The 18,813-nt window shown below is 37.4% G+C and overlaps 2 protein-coding genes across 3 annotated transcripts; one reads left to right on the top strand and one right to left on the bottom strand.

Moving 5' to 3' along the window:
• Positions 1-2,743: 2,743 nt before the first annotated feature.
• On the top strand, positions 2,744-7,766 carry LOC129364425 (immunoglobulin superfamily containing leucine-rich repeat protein 2-like). The gene is made up of 2 exons (XM_055037039.1): positions 2,744-2,918; positions 4,445-7,766. The coding sequence occupies exon 2, from the start codon at positions 4,453-4,455 to the stop codon at positions 6,517-6,519; it is 2,067 nt and encodes a 688-aa protein (XP_054893014.1). The 5' UTR covers positions 2,744-2,918; positions 4,445-4,452; the 3' UTR covers positions 6,520-7,766.
• A 2,270-nt stretch (positions 7,767-10,036) lies between these two features.
• LOC129364236 (receptor for retinol uptake stra6-like) lies at positions 10,037-18,738 on the bottom strand. 2 transcript variants are annotated; one of them, XM_055036774.1, is made up of 17 exons: positions 18,544-18,738; positions 18,398-18,464; positions 16,627-16,712; positions 16,405-16,544; positions 16,151-16,317; positions 15,364-15,471; positions 15,076-15,143; positions 14,361-14,440; positions 14,221-14,282; positions 13,979-14,141; positions 13,816-13,891; positions 13,609-13,742; positions 12,741-12,858; positions 12,553-12,654; positions 11,685-11,848; positions 11,477-11,614; positions 10,037-10,577 (listed from the first exon to the last, which is right to left on the bottom strand). In XM_055036774.1, the coding sequence occupies exons 1-17, from the start codon at positions 18,639-18,641 to the stop codon at positions 10,330-10,332; spliced, it is 2,019 nt and encodes a 672-aa protein (XP_054892749.1). In that variant the 5' UTR covers positions 18,642-18,738; the 3' UTR covers positions 10,037-10,329. The 2 variants fall into 2 exon arrangements, with proteins under 2 accessions (XP_054892749.1, XP_054892748.1); XM_055036773.1 differs by having other exon boundaries at positions 14,361-14,443.
• Between the last annotated feature and the right edge of the window lie 75 nt (positions 18,739-18,813).

Consider the following 18,813-nt stretch of genomic DNA (forward strand, 5'->3'; position numbering starts at 1 on the left):
CACCGAATTTTTGACTTTCAAAACTCAAGAGATTTCCAGTTTTGTTTTGTTTTGTTTTTTTTTGTTTGTTTTTTTAGAAAATTTTGAGACTAATTTGAAATAAATTTTATTGCAAATTTGAAACTCAAACATTTAAATTTACCAAAAACAATCCTACATTTTCTAGAAAAAATGTAATCTCTTTTCTAGAAAATGTTTGACTTAAAACTCCATGAATTTATAATTCTTTCTAGAAAATTTGAGATGAAATAAAACAATTCAGTTTTTTATGGCAACGTTTTTTCAAACGTTTTTTTCTATAATTTCTTTTGAGTTTTCCAACAAGCTTCTGACTTTCTAAGCTCATACATTTTCAGCTTTTTTCTATAAAAGCTGAAACTTTTCTAAAGTTGCAATAATATCTTTGGAAGATTTTGTGTCATTTCCTTCAATGAAATAAACGTGTTACTTTCACACAGTGTAATTAAACAATATAATCTCCATTAATAAGAATAAATCTGAATATTATTCTAAACCTGCTGTGAAGGGAAGACATTTAACGACCAAATGTTAGTCTTTTGAATTTATTTGCTGCATTTGAATGGGTGTAATGTGGAGACTGAAGAACTGTATCTCCATCTGCTGGACAATCATTGTCATTACAACTGAACTGATTACAGTTTTTCTGCTAATTCTGAGTTTTTACTGTTTAATTTCTGCCTTTTTGGAGCAGAAAAGGAAAATTCATCTTCTCAGAGGTATTTTAATGTTTCCACAGGAACTGAAAACATCATTAAATTTGTAATTTCTGCTTTTTCCAAATCATATAATTAATAACAAATTTCCAGAGCTCAAAAATTGAGAAGTGTGATGAACAATTTATAATTCAAAGACTGTTTAGAATTTAAATTCACATAAATCAAATTTAAAAATGATTGTGTAACATCTTTGCTCCTCTTTTGTTACTGGAGGACAAAACGTGATCTAATAAATTGTTTATGATGATCTCTTGTACAATTTAAATGCAAAAATGAAAATCTATTTTTTACATTTAACTAAAAAATAATGAACAGTCTGCTTATTTACAAGTAGATGCTTGCTGGAGAATGTTATTCTGCAACATTTTGGCTTGATTTGAATTATTTGGCATGAAAATAGATCTCATCCAGGACCCAAAATCAGTTTTGTAGTGAATTTTCAGGTCCAAAACCTTCTTTTTGTTTTGCATATATGCTCTTCTTTGTGTCACAACATATAAACGATTACAAATGAAAGGAGTGTGGCTGATTTTTGTCCTGGCTGTAAATGTGAGCAAATAATAAAGTTGGTCCATTTCTGGCTGAAGATCTATAAGAATGTGTGGAAACTTTCAACAGATTGACTTTGTGTTTTGGTGAAGCTCGTTAACATATTGGATCGATGGATTCCAAGCCGTTCTTTAATCCTGGAAATGATCTTCAGGTGACAGAAGGCCGACTTTGTGACTGTGTTTATGTGAATCTGAAGGTTCGGGTCAGAGTTCATCACCACACCCTGATTTAATCCTGATTTTATTAATCCAGCTGTAATAACTGAAGCTGATCTGTAATTCTAGATCATTCCTCTTCAAGATAATAACTTCGGTTTTGTTTCCGTTAAATTGGAGAAAGTTGTTGAGTTGCCTTCAATAGGCCAGTTAGGATAACAAACATGCTGGATGATTTATCGCAATTAATGATGATAATGCAAAAACATATTCTCAAAGATCAATAAACTTTAAGTTCTGACAAACATTTAACACTGGAACTGGAAGACAATTTAAATATCCCAAAAAAGTAAACAAAACAAATAAAAAGAATCATGAAGTCCTGCTGGGACCAAAGAACCAGACTGAAGACTTTTATAATCAGCTTTTGGTGGAAAAAGAGAGAAAAGTAAAACCTGATAAATCATGCAAATCAAAATTATTGAGTTTGTTTTCATTTATTATGCGATTAACTGGCTTAGATCAGTTTATGTTCATAGTCACCGGATGTTAACATTGAGCTCTGTATCAATCTGCGTAGCTAATCTTATTTCTTGCTATATGCTAATATCTAATATCTAGATATTAAATAAGAGGAGCCCCAGGACTGAGCCTTGGGCACCTCGTATATGATTTCTGGTACCTATCGAAACAATAAAATGTCTATTCTTTATGTAAAATTCAAGCCAGTTGCGCCGCTTCATAAAGACATCAGTCAGTAAAACTTTCTGTGCAATAACATCAGCAGAATTTTAGGTAAAACTTTGCAGTAAGGCTATAGGTGGCCGTTAAATAGATTTATAAATCTATAAAAACTTCACAAGTCATTAATAACTGCTTACGGTGCATTAATTATGAGTGAGAGGAAAACTATATTCTAAAATATTAAATTTACAAAAGCTTATTGTGCTTACAAGGTCGTCTGAAATGTCAAGTATAAAAACTCCAGTGAATAAATTTGGCTCACAGTAGATTTTCTCACCCTTAACTAATATTTTTAATGATTGCTAAAGTATTTAGAGTTGAATTATAACAGGGACCTTATTGTAAAGTGGAACCAATTTCTGTAGCTTTTTTACTTTATTTCTTTATCCTAAACCACTGAGGCTAAATTATTCCATTTATTATTCTTTAAATTGTAGATTAGGCTATGACTCACCTCCCTCTCTATTTCTGAGAAAATTAGAGGTTGTTTCCCCTTTAAGATGTTTGTTTGGGGCTCCAGAGCAGACAGAGGAGGAGGAAGAGGAGGGAGGAAGATGCTACAGAATGACACAGATGTCCGCAGACGGCGCTCTCCTCTGCAGCGAACTGGGGCTTTTTCCATCATGCCAGCAGACAAACCGACGCAGGAACTGATCTTTCTGGAGTCTGACTGCGAACACTGACTCATACGCTCTGGAATATTCTGCAGAGTAAAAAACGCCAAACACAGGTAAGCAGCTCTCAGCTCTGATGCGCAGCTTTCGTTCATTTTGCCTCCAGATGAACTTTGTGGCGTTTGATTTCTGAAGGTTGTTTATTTGGGTCAGAATCAGACCAGACCGGCTTCTGACTTTCAGCACCAAGGACAGAATCTGCTGCGCACTTTAAAAACCAGCCGCCTCGCTGCGTTTAACCGGGACTCATTAATGTGCAAATTTAATTCTGGTTCAGTAAGAACAGAGATAAAAAAAGAAAAACCTTCATGGACTTCTCAAAGGAAAAACACTTCAGACAAAAATACTCATCTAAAATCTGTTTTATGGAGTGTAAAAATCTAAAATAAAATATTTCCATGTTGTATTGACTATAAATCTGGATATTTACAAAAACAAACAAGGTTAATTTTCTCTATTAGAAGCTGAACGGTTGCAGTAAAACATCATTATTCGCTGCAAATACACAAAATATTACCAAGGAATTTATGAGCAAATCTCTCATAAACTTGTAGACTTGACATAAGACAAAACTAACTAACAAATAACTTTTTGTTAAAATACAGGAGCTAGTTTTAAATAAATAATTCCTTAGTATGACTGAAAATGTTTTAGTTATAATATGTGAAAATGTCTTGTTATAAGAGAAATAATCTGCCACTGGAATTATAACTTTTCCAACAATATTGAGGAATTATTAACTTTAAAAAAGTAATATATTTTGATGAAAAGTTACTTCTTAGTTGGTTTTGTCTTATTTCAAGTGGACTGAGATATTTGCACAACTAGAGCAGAAATACTTGGTAAGATTTTGTGTTTTTGCTTTACACTAAACAATTTGATTAAACAGAATCTGCAACCTGCATGTCTTACGTTTTGCTATTTCTGAGAGTATAAACATCTTTCAAAGGCCTTGCTGTGAGGATGTGTGATCTGTCGTGTCGTCTGTCCCCTGAACTATTCCAGATGTCTCTCGTTTCCCCTGATTATCTCCTGTGTATTTAATGCCGCCTGCTGTGTCCTCTGCTTGCTGATGGATTTTTGTCGTGACTCTTCTGTCGTGTCCTTTCCCGTCTCCTGCCGTTCCAGGGTCTGAGTTTCCTTGCTTCACTGCTCACCTGTGCTGCCTGGATTTCTCTTCACTTTTTGCCATCATCATTAAAACCATCGTTTTTCCAACCGCGTCCATCAACGAACCTCCACTCATTCTGCTTCTCATGACGTTTACAAGACATCTGGTCTTCAGACACTGATTCAAACCTTCGAAAGTTATTCATGTCAAAGTGTAGTTATCATGTGAAATAATTTTTTTTTAATGTGTTTTATACTTCCATTTGGGTTTCTACTGCTTCTAAAAACAAATCAAGCACTTAAAAAAAACACCACCTTTTTCTGGCTATAAATTAATTTTTCTGGTGTCTGGAAAATAAGTTGTTTCAAGAACTTGTGTTGTGTTATACCTCATTCCTTTAACTACCTCACCTTTTATTTCAGTCAGATTTCTCTGATGAATCAGTCTGAATTGTTCTCTCCTGATTTACAGGAGCAGAAATGGCAGCAGCAGACATCCTCCCTGTTGCTCTGTGGGTCATCACATTCCTCTCGTCCGTCCTCTGCTGCCCTGAGTCTTGTACCTGCTCAGATAAATACGGGCGCCACTACGCTGAATGCTCCTACCGAAATTTAGCCGAAGTCCCAGAGGGTTTGCCTCCCAACGTGACGACCGTCAGTCTCTCCGCCAACCTGATCGCCGTGATCCCGCTCGGCAGCTTCGATAACGTCACCCAGGTGACCTCCCTGTGGATGGCCCGCAACGACATCTCCTCCATCGAGGAAGGGAGCCTGGCACCTTTGGTTCATCTTCGCAACTTCGACATTAGCCACAATAAGATGGTGGACTTCCCCTGGGAGGATTTGCTGAACCTGACGGCTCTAGAGATGCTGAAGATGAACCACAACGAGTTGGCCCACCTGCCCAGAGACGCTTTCGCCAACCTCAAAAACCTGAGGTCACTCAGACTGAACAACAACAGGTTCAGGACCATAGCTGAGGGGACATTTGACAGCTTGGTGTCTTTGTCGCATTTGCAGATATTTAACAATCCTTTTGTGTGCACCTGCACCTTGGACTGGCTCAGAGATTGGATCTCCACAACCATCGTCTCGGTTTCGGACCAGAGCTCCATCACTTGCGCATTTCCCAAGAAACTTAAAGGTAAAGTCCTTTCAAAACTGCCAGAGTCCAAGTGTACAAGCCCAAATGTCACAGTGGTGACTGAACCGCATGTTACCGACATGGTTTTCCACGAGAACTCTGAATTAATTTTGACCTGTGAGTTCAACGGAAACCCGAGACCTCTAGTGGTGTGGAATATTTCCACCAAAGGCCAAAACCATGAGGTGGTTCTGTCTGTCACTCAGGACGACTCTGCAGAATCTCATGAAGGTTCTGACTCCTTTAAAGTGTTTAACAATGGCACGCTTCTCATTTCAAGCCTCAGACAAGAGGATAATGGGAACTACAGCTGCTCTGCAACAAATGCGTTTGGCAGAGATGAAGATTCAGTGTCTGTTAACGTGATTGAACGTCCAAAACCAACACCAATCAAAGTGATGATGACAGTGTCCACTTCTACTCACAACAACCCAACAGTTCACCCACAAACCAAGGGAAAATCAGTCTTTGGTTCTCTAAATATTCCAGATTTAAGAAGAAAAGACCCAACAATCCCTCCAACTGCTCACATCAATCCTAAATTTTATGAAGACACAACAAGAAACATGATTCGTTCAAGCAAATGTGGCTTAACTGCGAACACAAAGAACATCTCCGGCCACATCCTGAACACCAGCCTGGATGACATAAAGCAGTACACCTTCGACTTTGGCGTCATTGCACTAGGAGTGTCAGAAACAGAGGCAACGGTGCGACTGAATCCCCTACTTATACCCCAAGACAGCCGAGCCAAGAGCGTCCAGAGTGACAGCGAGGAAAACTCAGGCTTTCCGGATGTCCTGGAAAACTTCCAATCAAACGGTTTGTATCTTTGCATTGCTGCCGACAGCAAACACTCCGCCGTTCAGTGGTCACAGATCAAAAAAGGCGTCAACACCTACCTGTTCAGTGGCTTACGGCCGGGCACCAACTACTCACTGTGTCTTACCTACCGAGGGGAGGACTGTGACGTCCAGGTCCTCTTTGCCACCAGACGGAGGGTACCGAACCTCCTCATCATCATCTCCGTCAGCATCTGCCTGCTCACCGTGTCCACCGTGCCTCTGCTGGGCGCAACGTGCTTCCACCTGGTCTACAAGTACCGCAGCAAGACCTACCGTCTCATCCTGAAGGCCAAAGACCAGTACCACCTGGAGAGGAACCTGAGGATCCACGCTCCTATCACGGAGTCTCAGAGGAAGATAAATGAGTACGAAGTGGAGACGGAGAGCGTAGACGACGGGGAGAAGGAGGCAGACACAGAGGAGAGCATCGTCACCGAGTCTTTCCCTTACAAAGGAAACGTAGACGACTGTGAGATGGGATCTGAGTACAGCGACAGGCTGCCTTTGGGGGCCGAAGCCGTCAATATTACCAGCAACTACAGATATCCTGATGACTAATCTGCAAACATGTTCTGACCCAAATCACTCTTATTTCTCATTGGTTTGGTTTATTTAAGTCCCAAAGAATTTCTGCTCTCCTTCACATTGATCTGACATAGTGAAGGCAGATTTGCTTTAAAGCAGAACCAAACCTGCCGATGTCTGCAGACGAGACGAGCTCGACCCAAACTTTTGAGTGAGAATGGGCCAAAACCTGGGATGCAAATGGTTGAGAAATGGGTCATTAGAATCCAATTTGTTTCAGTCGATTAACACCTAATGTCCGCTTAAACCTTTTTTCAGTGTTTTAGTTTGACCGCCAATACCAAAACAAAGATGGCCGCACAGGTATCCCAGAACGGGAAAGAGAAACGGTCCAAACAGAGTCCGGTCTGCGGTTCTGTTTGGAAACACTCAACAATAGAGTTGATTCTGCTGATGGTGGAGCAGCATCATCTGATCTGCTATGAAGCTGAGAAGGATCTGATGACATAAACATGACAGAATAATACAGAAAAATTGCAACATGATAGAAAAAGTCATGATGACAATAAAAATGGTTGATTTTGAGGTTTGTCCAAGTTTAATCCTTAGAAAACCACAAGTTTCAACTTGTTCAGTGAGTATTTACCTCGGTTGAAACAAATATAGTTCAAACATAGCGATATGCTTCTTTTCTAAGTTCAGCGTACTATGAAAAATTTAGCCGGTCGGCCATCTTGAACTTTATATTAATGGGTTTTTAGGTGACAGACTGACACAGTCCAGTAAGGAAATGAGGAGTTTTTTTCTTTTTCTCTCAAGTAAAAATCTATAGCATGCGTATATAATCAGCTTTCCAAAATCAGCGCCTTATTGATGATCTTTTACATCATATTTTTGCTCTATTGGTTCGTCTTCTAGTCGTTCTCCATTTGTTCTCCAATAGTTGGCCAGCCTCTTCCTGCTGAAACATCCTCAAAGCATGATGCTGCCACCGCCGTGTTCTATGGTGTGTTCAGGGTATTCTAAGTGACGTGTTGTTTGTTCTGCACACATAGTATTTTGCTGTGAGTTGCACAACATTTTAATAAGGTATCAAAGTAAAGAGACTAAAAATAAATGAACAAATTTATGTTTTAGAGGTCCTGCATGCTGCCTGTGTCGACTCAAAATTCAACTTTATTTCTGTGTCTGTTTAACCCAAGTGATTAAGGAAGTTGTCTGTTTTCATACATTCCCATTTAACCCTCAATGTGCCTCAATAAAATCTAAAAAGTGGATAACTAGTCGTTTATCTGTTTTTATTTTAATGTGTGGCTATTTTCTTCTGAAAACGCTGGAGAAAAATCTACGTAAAAACAAAACTTTATATATCTGAGCTATTTTGTGAGATGTGTAAATAAAGATAAAAATGTTCATTTAGTTTAACAAATAAAACACTAAATTTGAATGATTTTAGATCAGAGCCAAACAAACATGGTAAAAATATCTTGATAGTCTGCAAATCGTCATGGAACTGAACACTAATGAGAGTCCAGCTGCTGTGAGCCGTCAGCGTACGATCGACCCTCTCTGCTGACACAGATGCTAACATTGATTAGCACCGTCAGCCTGATTGTGGTGCACATCAATATGGAGTTAAAAACTGGCCTCTCAGAGCAGTTAGAGGCCCAGAACGTGATCCGGCTGAAGATAAATTTCAGCTTCAGCTTGCTGCTAGTCATTAGTCTGTTTGCAAGATCACATTTTGCACATGTTTGAACTTCCATGTTGGTCTCAGCTACTTCTAAAAACCACCGAAGCGCTTGAAAAAGAAAGAAAGAAAAAAAAACCAACCAGGCATTTTTTGGCATCTGGAAAATGGGCCATTTCAAAAACCTCCTGCTGCACCGTTACCTAGCAACCCGAGTTGAGCTCCAGCATGTTTGGTCAGCTGGGCTGTTGACTTACAACAAAACACACAACTTACTTCCTCTTGTTGGTTGTGTAGGAGGCTCTACTTTTGCTTTTCAAAGATGGACGGTTATAGAATTGTAAACGCTGAGTTAGACAGCAGCTTATTTGGATTTAAAAAGTGACTAGTGTTCCTGAAACAGCTCATTCTGACTAAAATCTCATGTCTGCAGAATGATTCTGTGGAGAAACATGTTTTGTATGTTCCACAGACCAATGGCCTGTTCAACGAAGCACAGCAGGGCACATTTAAATGTGCTGACATTTAAAATGACTGGCAGATAGGGAGTCACTGCCTTGCCACGATCACAGGCCTCTGTTTCTAGAACAAAGGTAAACCTGTATAAAACATTTCCAACATCTAAAAACCGTATTATATTACCACTGTATAATATTCTGTGTAAATTAACAGCATAATGATTGAGTCCTGTCAGAGTGTGGGAATTTCACAACAACCAACTTCTTTATTTCTTTCTGAACAACAAAAGTGAGGATATTTCACACGTTTGTGGTCTGTAAACACAAAATATACAAAGAAACTTATTTGTGTGAATTATTGCTTTCAAAGAATCAATAAACAAAAATACTTAACAGCATTTGCAGTATTTATTCAGCAGTACTGCACCAATATGATATCGACGCCATCGGCCAAAACGTCACAATGTAGCGTTAGCAACATTATGCTAATGGGCTTTTGTAGAGTCAACAAGAATGCAATACAATCACAACTATCAGTGGTTCGATTCATAGACAACACAAGACGTACTTAGCAGTGAAATAAACTTTAAACAACACTTACTTTCTTCTATGAAAGCACAAACTTCAGTACGTTTGTGTGTCAAAGCAACATTAGTAGGAGGCCCTGATTCCTGCACATCTAAGAGCCTAAAACAGTTTCTACAGCAAATACAGCGACTGTATCGCCATGATTGTACTGGAAACATCTCAGGACCACAGAGAGAGTCTGTATAATCTGTATAAATCTGAAGGTAGTCGGCCCAAACCCTGTTCCTCATTCATTCCTGTGTAACAAACCTGATTTTATAACAGGCACTACAAAGTTTAACTCTCCATTCACTGCAGTTTATTTTAATCGGAGTAAAACTGTAGACTTGTTTGTAAAGTTTCACAGTGAAAAGCTTATTTAGCTTGTCGGAGGAAAAACTATGTTCATTTTCATATTTTCACTGTCATTCATCCATTTATAAATGTCAGAGCTCCAAACTAAATATTTAATTAACAAGCTAAATATTTAGTTTGGGATATTATATATTATTAATATAGTTTGAGAAACATTCAAATTAAATGTTTATTATTTTAACTAAATATTTGGTTCCAAATTAAATGTTTAGTATTTTAACAAAATATTTAGTTCCAAATTAAATGTTTAGTATTTTAACAAAATATTTAGTTCCAAATTAAATGTTTAGTATTTTAACAAAATATTTAGTTCCAAATTAAATGTTTAGTATTTTAACTAAATATTTAGTTCCAAATTAAATGATTAGTATTTTAACAAAATATTTAGTTCCAAATTAAATGTTTAGTATTTTAACTAAATATTTAGTTCCAAATTAAGTGTTTAGTATGGACAAAACTTTTTTTTTACTTAGAAACTACATACTAAGTTAGAAAAATAAATATTTTGCTTGTGAGTAAAAAATGTAGCTTCAAATTAAATATTTAAATGTTTAGTTTTAAATTTTATGTTTTGTTGGAAAACAAATATTTAGTTCAGAATTTAATATTTAGTTTATGAACTAAATATTAAATTTAGCTCTAAATTTAAACATTTATTTGACAACTCAATATTTAATTTAGTGAATTAAAACTCTTGCTGTTCATTTTCTACTGTGTAACTTTACAAACCGTTGCACCAGCCAGCGCTTTATCTCATTCAGCTTTATCTTGACCCGACGCGCCCTCACAGGACGGCGCGGCCTCGGCTTCCGCCTTTTCCTCCTCCTTCTTGACGCTGCGGTTGGGCGTGCCGTTCGGGACGCTCTCGGACGTCTGCAGGGTCTGGAAGTGTTTCCTGGAGCCCAGCAGCGACGGGTTGTTCACCAGCGTGTACAGCAGCTGCCAGCGAGCGCGAATCCTCCGACTGCTGGCCGCCCTGTGGGGTCGGTTCTCCTGGGCTCCTGAAAGCACCAAGGAGGAGCTGATCAGGTCAAAACATTTTGACATACAGCCAGGATATTTAATTGAAACGTTTTCATAACTTTATAGAAGTTTTCTCTCAAAATAGCTCCTCGTTTAGTTCATTGTGCAGATTTAATAGGCAACTATGATGGCAAAAGGCCAAATGCTCTGCAAACACATGAAAATCCAAAACATAAATCCAACAGAAAATACAGCAAAAAAAGCTACAATCACAAAAATGCAAACTAAAAACTACAACTAAACAACTGCACCAATCACATTAAACAGATTAAATGATAAAGACGTACTTTTAATGGAAGAAGGTTTTTAAACGTCAATAAAGTCGATTCAATAAGAAAACAGCTTCTAATTATTCAGATCATTCCGAGTTTTAATGTCATAACATAAAGTTACATTTCATCTTACTAAGTTTCACGACATAAAATGAATTCATACTAAATTTTAAACTTTATAAACTAAAACTTTAGCTCCACATTCAATATTTATTTCGTAAGTATTTAGTTCCCAAATAACCAAAAGAATATAGATTTTGTTGTGGAGGAGTTTTCATTAAATTATTACTTCATTCTCCTGATGGTGTGACTTTTATTCTCACTTTGTTTTGATGTCATATGATTGTATTTTCATATTATTGCAACTAATTTATTGAAATATTCTAATTACAAAAATAAAAAAATCTTAGTTTGACCCAAATATTTAGTTGTAGAGTTAAACCTGAATCCAAAGCCTAAATAAACAGGAACTGTAAATAATGTTTGTCAAACAAGATGGCCGCCTCAGCCATGGTGACGTCATAAAATCCAAGAAGAGAATCGGTGGGAAAAAAATCCAGATTTTCCAAAAATTGGATGAGTCGTTAGTAGCTCAGTCTTCCTACCTTCTTCTGCATCTCGTGTTTTCTGTCCTCCTCTGCCGACCTCAACCATCACGTCCAGCAGGAGTCCGCAGAACGCCTTCAGCACCGGGTGGGACTGACTCACCTCCACCTTCAGGAACTGGGTGTAGTATCTGTAGGCTGGGTGGCGTCACAGAAACCTCCAGATTACGGCTTCAAACACTCCAAACTATGAGAGGAAAGTGTTTACCTGGATCGTAGGACTGTGCGGTGCGATGGAGGAGGCTGATGTCCATCCGACCGAAGTGGACGATGTTGAACAAGGCCGTTATCACAATTCTCCAAATGCCAACAATCAGACCCACAACAACGTTCGCCACAAACAGCAGGTAGGTCAGGAGGAAGAGGCTCTCTCTGAAATGTGCCAAACCATTTATTCATCACTTTTCATTCATTGGTCTAAAGAGTTTTATTAGTTCTCTAAAAATGAGAAATTGGTACCAATTATTTTTGAAAAAAAAATTTTGCTGAATTTTTTGCTAAAAATGTTTTGACTCTCGGTGAGAAAATTGGCAGAATCTTTGCCAAATGTTTCAATAATTTTTGTTTCTAAAACTGCAAAAATGTTTTGAAACCTGCTAAGAAAACTGGTACCACATATTTCTGAATGAATAAAATTATACCTATAAAAAATAAAAATAAAAACTTGGACTAAATTAATCATTTTGAGGCAAAACAAACACGAGTGAGATTCCTCAAGGTGCCATTCTCAGACAATTTTTATTAAATATCTAAAATCTCTCCCAAGTTTAGCACTTTAAAACATATATTTGAGTATTATTTTTTAGCAGTTTATCAGATTTTAGAAGTTTATTTTTTACTTTATATTGCATTAACTGCTTTTTTCTTTGCACATAATGCCATATTTCTAAGTAAATCTCATAATGAGTCTTAATGTGTACAAAAAAACCTTGTTTTTTTAACATCATTAAAAAATTAAAGGCTTAATTTCATAAAGTTTATTTGAAAAGCAATACATTTGCTATGATATGTAGATTATTTGTTTCTAACTCTTTAAAATAACTACGCATCCATTAAGCAGAACACAGAAAACAAACCTGTTTTTTAAATCTCTTGTACCAGAATCCTTTTGGACAAAGAAAAACTGAGCAGTCACATGTTGTAGCGCTGTAACCAGGATGACTGTCACCCAAACTGGCCTGGAAAATCACCAGAATGAAAAACATGTCAGTGCGTTGACCTCCTGATCCGGTTCAGTTTAAAATGGAAAGCGACGCACACTCACCAGGACTTTCCTGCAACTTCGAAAACGATAATGTTGCGGCCATAGAAAACAGGGATGATGATTAAAAACACCAGAAATAAGAAGCAGATGAAAAACACCAGGGTCTGGATAGCCATTCCTGCCGACACGACAGAAATTTAAGATCAATTTAAATTTTCAGAAACACGTTACAATATGTCACATTTATCTCATAAGAGGGATTGCATAAATGCATAGTTTTAAATAAACTGCAGCTGGACACAGTAGTTAAGGAGAACTAAATTGATGTGCATAGAAACCCATTAGCAACCGAAATAAATTGTATAAACTGCTGAGCTAAGCAAAGCTAGCAGCGTGTCTGCACTTTGTTTATGTCAAGGAACAAAATAGATACACATAAACATGATTTTATTTAATAAATGTCAAATAATTTCATTCAAAGTACAGCTATAACTTTAACAGATGCAAGTTAAGGAAGCTAACGTTGCTAGCTTCGATGCTACTAGCTTCTTAGCATCAATGCTAATAGCTTCTTAGCACCAATGATAATAGCTTCTTAGCATCAATGCTAATAGCTTCTTAGCATCAATGCTAATAGCTTCTTAACATCGATGCTAATAGTGCTAGCCATTAGCCGCTAGAAGAAGTGCACAAAAACATTAGTATAAAACCATATAAAGAAGTTTAGAGTGTCTATGAGAAGGTAAATAAATAAAATAAATCAGCCAACATGGATTAAACAAACATATATTTGTATTTTCTACATTAATTGAAGCTTGAGGTGTTCATTATTGCCATGTTGTATTATTTAAGGTTGAACAGATTATGTGCCAGAATTATGCTTCAATAAGTTCAAATAATAAGTTATTAAATAATATTTAATAATCACCGAGGCAAACGGCCGCAGCTTGATATCCGGTTAATCCCATCCAGCAGAAAACTGCAGATCTGGACGGACTGATTGTCTTCTGGGTGTTGTAGTTCTTATACGCGTCTCCTTTATACAGCCCCTTCAGGTTCGATCTGAAATTAAATTAAAGATGAATTAGATATGAAAATATGTCATGTGATGAGTTGAAAATGTTTATTTTTCTACCTGTGAAGAACCATGGACCTCATCAGCATCACGAGGCTGACCGAACAAGACAGCGTCATGGCACAGAGGTAGCACACTATCACAGAGAAAAACAAAACTCTATTTTTAAAAGCTACAATTAGACGTTTTACAAACAAAAGTAATGATAATTTTCTCCACCAACCTTCTAGCAACCAGGTGTAGAAAGTCACGACCCTGACGACCTCCATCCTGTCCTCGGACAGAATAATCCCAAATCCCAGCAACAGGAAGGCGATGTTTTCATCTATTCCTGCGCGGACGATGTGCAGAGTCGGAACCACCAGGACGACCAACAGCAGCGCAGTCTATAAAGAGGAAAAGCCAAACACTTCCTCATGTGTTCACCAACCAAACGGACAGACGGGTGAAATCCCAGAGCCGTACGTGGTAGATGGCCACACAGGTAACAAACGACAACACAGCCAGCTTCACCGGGAACTGGAACACTGCAGCAAAACAGAAAATTATTATCAACACAGATTAAAGGTTTATGGCTTTAAATGCATCAGGGTGAATAATCTCACCTTTTTCAGGTAAATAAATGTAATTTTTTGGCACCTCCAGTATTCTCTCCACCAGCGACGGTTTGTCTGTTTCTGAAGAGCTGCTGAACATTATTAACATTTAGTATTTTCACTGCAAAAATCAAGTGTTTTTGTCCAGTTTCAAATATTACAATACGGAGGACAAACACTGACATTATTAAAAATAAAAGCAGAAATGCATTTATCATTGTTATTTTGGAGATCAATACCTCTGATCTGTTTTATAGATTCTTTAAACAACTGAAAATGTTTGTGTAAGAAAAAGGAGAAACTATTTTTTGTATGGAGAAAAGGATAAACAAAACGGATACATTTCTGCTTTTATTTTTAATTATGTCAGTTTTGGTCCTCCATATATTAGTACACTCTAAATAAGAAAAAGGAACTTACATGCCATTTTTCAGCAACATATATGAGCTTAGTTTCAATAAATAATTACTTTATTTTGATGAAAAATTACCAGTTATTAGTGAAATAATCTCCCAGTCGAAGAAAACTTTTTTCCAATATTATAAGTTTTTATGTTTTGTTCCCATGGCAGATTTTTTCACTTAATCAGTATTAAAGAATAATAATTATTATTATTATTGTAAGTTAGTTTTGTCTCGTTTCAAGCATTATGCAGCCAAAAATACTGAACATTTGAACTTGTGTGTTTACTTGTTTTATTAAACCAGGTTTATTCTCCACTCACCAAACGGTTGAAGACTTTTTCCTGAGGAGCAACTTAACGTAGTCGGTGTAGTAGCTGCTGTCAAGATCCTACAAGCAGGAACAGTTCGCTGTGAAATCAGGTTTTAACCGACTGATCAACAGTTTTACTCTTTTTTTGTATATGGCAGCAATTTCTCCTTCATAGTTTATAATAGTCTAACAGACAAGTGTTCAAATTGATGTGGTTTCACACATTTATAGTAAGAAAAAATCTGTATTTCTCATCTTTACAATAAAAATGTAATTACTAATCAGCCTGAATCCTCACCTCGTCAGTCTTTGGTCCTTTCACAAACAGCACCGGAAACTGAACACAGAGAAACGCCAGACAGGCCAGCTGGGGCAAACTGGCGAGGAGGGCATAATACTTATAGATCTGCAAAATTAAAAGAGACAAACATATTTCTAACAAAATATCCACCACAAATTATTCTCAAGGCTACAAAAAAAGATTAAGGCCACAAATTTTTTCTCAGAATTCAGACTTTAATCTTATGACATAAAAATCTGAATCCTCAAATTCAGAGAAAAATTCAGAGAAAAAGTCAGAATAAAGCTCATCTTCTGTAGAACGACGGCATATGAGGGGATAAAAATTAGGATGAGTAAAGTTCTCCCAAAAATTCAGATTTTTTTTAATTGTGAAAGTTTAAAATTTGCTGAAGAAAAAAACTCAGAAATTTTTAAATTAATTTTAAGAATTTGTGAGAAAAAAAAACAAACTTCTGAGTTTCAAAAGTCAAATAAGTTCCTATTTTAAAACTTTGAAATTTCAATGTTTGTTTTGGGTTTTTTCAGAACATTTCTGAGAATAATCTAAAAATGTCCAAGTGTTTTGAAAAGTTACTCTTCCTTCTTCGCTCTATGTACAATGACTCCAATATGCCGCAGTAGCACAGAAATAATCAGCCAGGAGAGGCAGGATTCTTATCTATATTGAGGAATTATTATTAAAACAAGCTCTTTTACACTGACGAAAGTAAAGAGCACTAAGACACTTTCACTAAACACTGGACCAGCAGTAGAGGAAGGCTGTATATTATGTGCTGCTTCACCTCTGGCGTCTTTGGACAGTCAAACTTCTGCCATACCAGGACCCCGAAGTGAGTGAAGGACAGCAGCGTCCCGAACACGTAGCTGGCGTTGCGCTGCATGGTGCCGCAGACCAGCAGCGGGTAGTACAGGACCGGGTAGTAGAAGATGGCAATTATCTTCATATACTCTGCAAAGAATGTGAGGAATGTCACTGAGTTCTGCTCTGTGTGATTTAAATGAGTAAAAGTTTCGTTTCTGTCTGATCTGAAGACACCTTTGATGTTTTCTGGCGTGTCTTTGATGAAGGGCAGCGGATCGGGGGCGATCACCAGCATGGCCAGCTTACTGAAGACCAGGCCAAACACAGCCAGGACCACGCCCTTCTGCTGGGTCTGGTCCAGGAAGTTGGCTGGACTAAAGCAAAAACATGCTCAGTCTGTTACATAATATCAACATTAATAAACAGATGATTTATTCCATATGTTCTTATCTCCACCTGAAAATGCTGGATGACCCCCGAGCGAACCCTTGGCACAGTTTGTTTTTCCGCGTTAGAGCTGCCAGGATCAGCATCATCACAAACTAAAGGCAAAGAGGAAAATCTGCAACATTATCGGGATATAAAAACTGCATTTAAATCCAGGAAGAAAGAGATTTATTTGAAAATGAAAATCTGAAAAAGTAGGAAGTGGACTACAGCGCAGGGCATTCTGGGTAAATACAACCAAAACAAACATGTCAGCTTAGCGTTAGCATTACAAATAGTTCTTGCTTTTTTATGAAAGACAAAAGAAAAATCATACCACCACTAAAATTTGACGCTCCTATGTTTTTGTTAACATTTTGTGAAGAAGAAAGTTGTGTTTCGTGTCTTTTTCTGAGGTTTTCCTTCCCTGGTTCTTGGTGCAGCGCCCCCACAGGCGAGGAGGGGAACAGGTTTCTACATTAGATTGAATCATGTCACTGAGTGCGGTGAGAAAGAGAACCGCAGCTGTAACAAATGTTGGCACTTTGGTCCCAAATGGAACCGAGTCTACCGGACTATCAGCAGGGAAAACATGCGGCTCGTTGTTCTGTGGGCAGACAGCCGCTTTGCCCATCTTTGAAGATATTTGTTGACCTCTAATGGGTTTTCTTCTCTCCTTTATTGAGTTTCATCCTTTCTCCATGTTTCAGGGCCGGAACCGTGTTTGGTTTCCTCTACAGCATTTTATATTTAATCAAATATTTTAATTATATCCTCATTCAACCAGATCACCTTCCTCCAAATGTCTGTGAGATATTTAGTGCTTTCATTAGCTAATCCTAGTTTAAACTTCTTCAAAACCTTCTTCCTGTCTGCTGTGTTAATGGTCTCCATGATGCTGTTTGCTCGTTATTGTTCTCTCTAACCTCTGAGGCCTTTACTGGGCAGCCAATTTCTGAAGGTAACTGCTTGTGCAAACATTTGTTTTTGTTGTAATGGGGTAAGGGTTGCTTAATACAAAGGTATGCTGAGCTTTAGACTCTTATTTGTACATAATTTCATCTCTCTGTCCTTCAACTTCACAATTATGCACTAATTTTATGGTTATATGACAAATAATGACTCTTGACTGAAAGAGAAAGTTTACTTTGGAGAACAAAAACCTTTTCAGGCCGCAGTGTCTCATTATGTCTGGAGAGTAGAAAAAGTCCTTCTGCAGACGTTTACATCAATTACTAAGAAAAAACAAGGTCAAGTCTGTAGAACAAAATGTTAAATGACCAAGTTTCTAAATGATTCACTTGTAAACAAATGCATTCAAAAACAAGAACCATTACGAACTAAAAGGTTTGATTCACAAAGTTCTACAGCAAAAATGTTATTAGGGCTGAAACGATTGTGAACAACTAATTTAATAATTGATGAATCGCTAACAGGAGTATGCAGATAAAAAAAAGAACTAATTACTGCAAAAACATCATAGTCAGACTAGCAATTATGCCAAAATATGCAAAAATATAAACATGCTGGATTTAAGAAGGAAAAAAAACTCCTAAAGTTTTACGTCCAAAATGATGTAATATTTGCTGAAATGATTAATCAGATTAATCGTGATCAACTAATTAGTTTTGATGTTGATTCAAGCTGCATACCATAACTAAAATAATCATTAGTTGAATTTCTAGTGAAGATAAACCTCTCTACATCAACTCAAATATCCTACAACATACAGCTTTACATTAATTAGCAGTTTCTGTCCAATTCCCCTCAACTTGTACAAATGTTTCTTGCATGTACTCACAGATATTGACAGGATGCATATGTGGAAGTATTTCTCATCTGCCGTCGGGTCACAGGGTAAAATGACTCTGAGAGAAAAAGGGGGTTTACATTATAAACAGCAAATGTCTGAAAATGTGAACTGTGCCTCAAAGTTTTCGTCCTCACTCCTTCGGGGGTTTGGTCGGCTCCGGGTTGGAGTACCAGTCGGCGTAGTCGTAGTAGGAATACTGAAAAGGCTCGGTCTCCGGCTTGCTCTGGTTCATCTCGGCTGTTTGACTGGAAGCAAACAGGAGACGAGTGGAAAACGAAGATTTTTCCCCTCAGCAAGAAAAAACCCTGCTGGTGGCGAAACGTGGCTGAGAAACGTTTGGCTTGTACTTCCTGACACAGCAGAGAGCCACTAAGAGCTCAACAGATTAACAGCAGAAAGGAAGG

This window comes from Poeciliopsis prolifica, unplaced genomic scaffold, assembly GCF_027474105.1.
Source record: "Poeciliopsis prolifica strain line A6 unplaced genomic scaffold, Auburn_PproV2 SCAFFOLD011, whole genome shotgun sequence".
Lineage (NCBI taxonomy): Eukaryota > Metazoa > Chordata > Actinopteri > Cyprinodontiformes > Poeciliidae > Poeciliopsis > Poeciliopsis prolifica.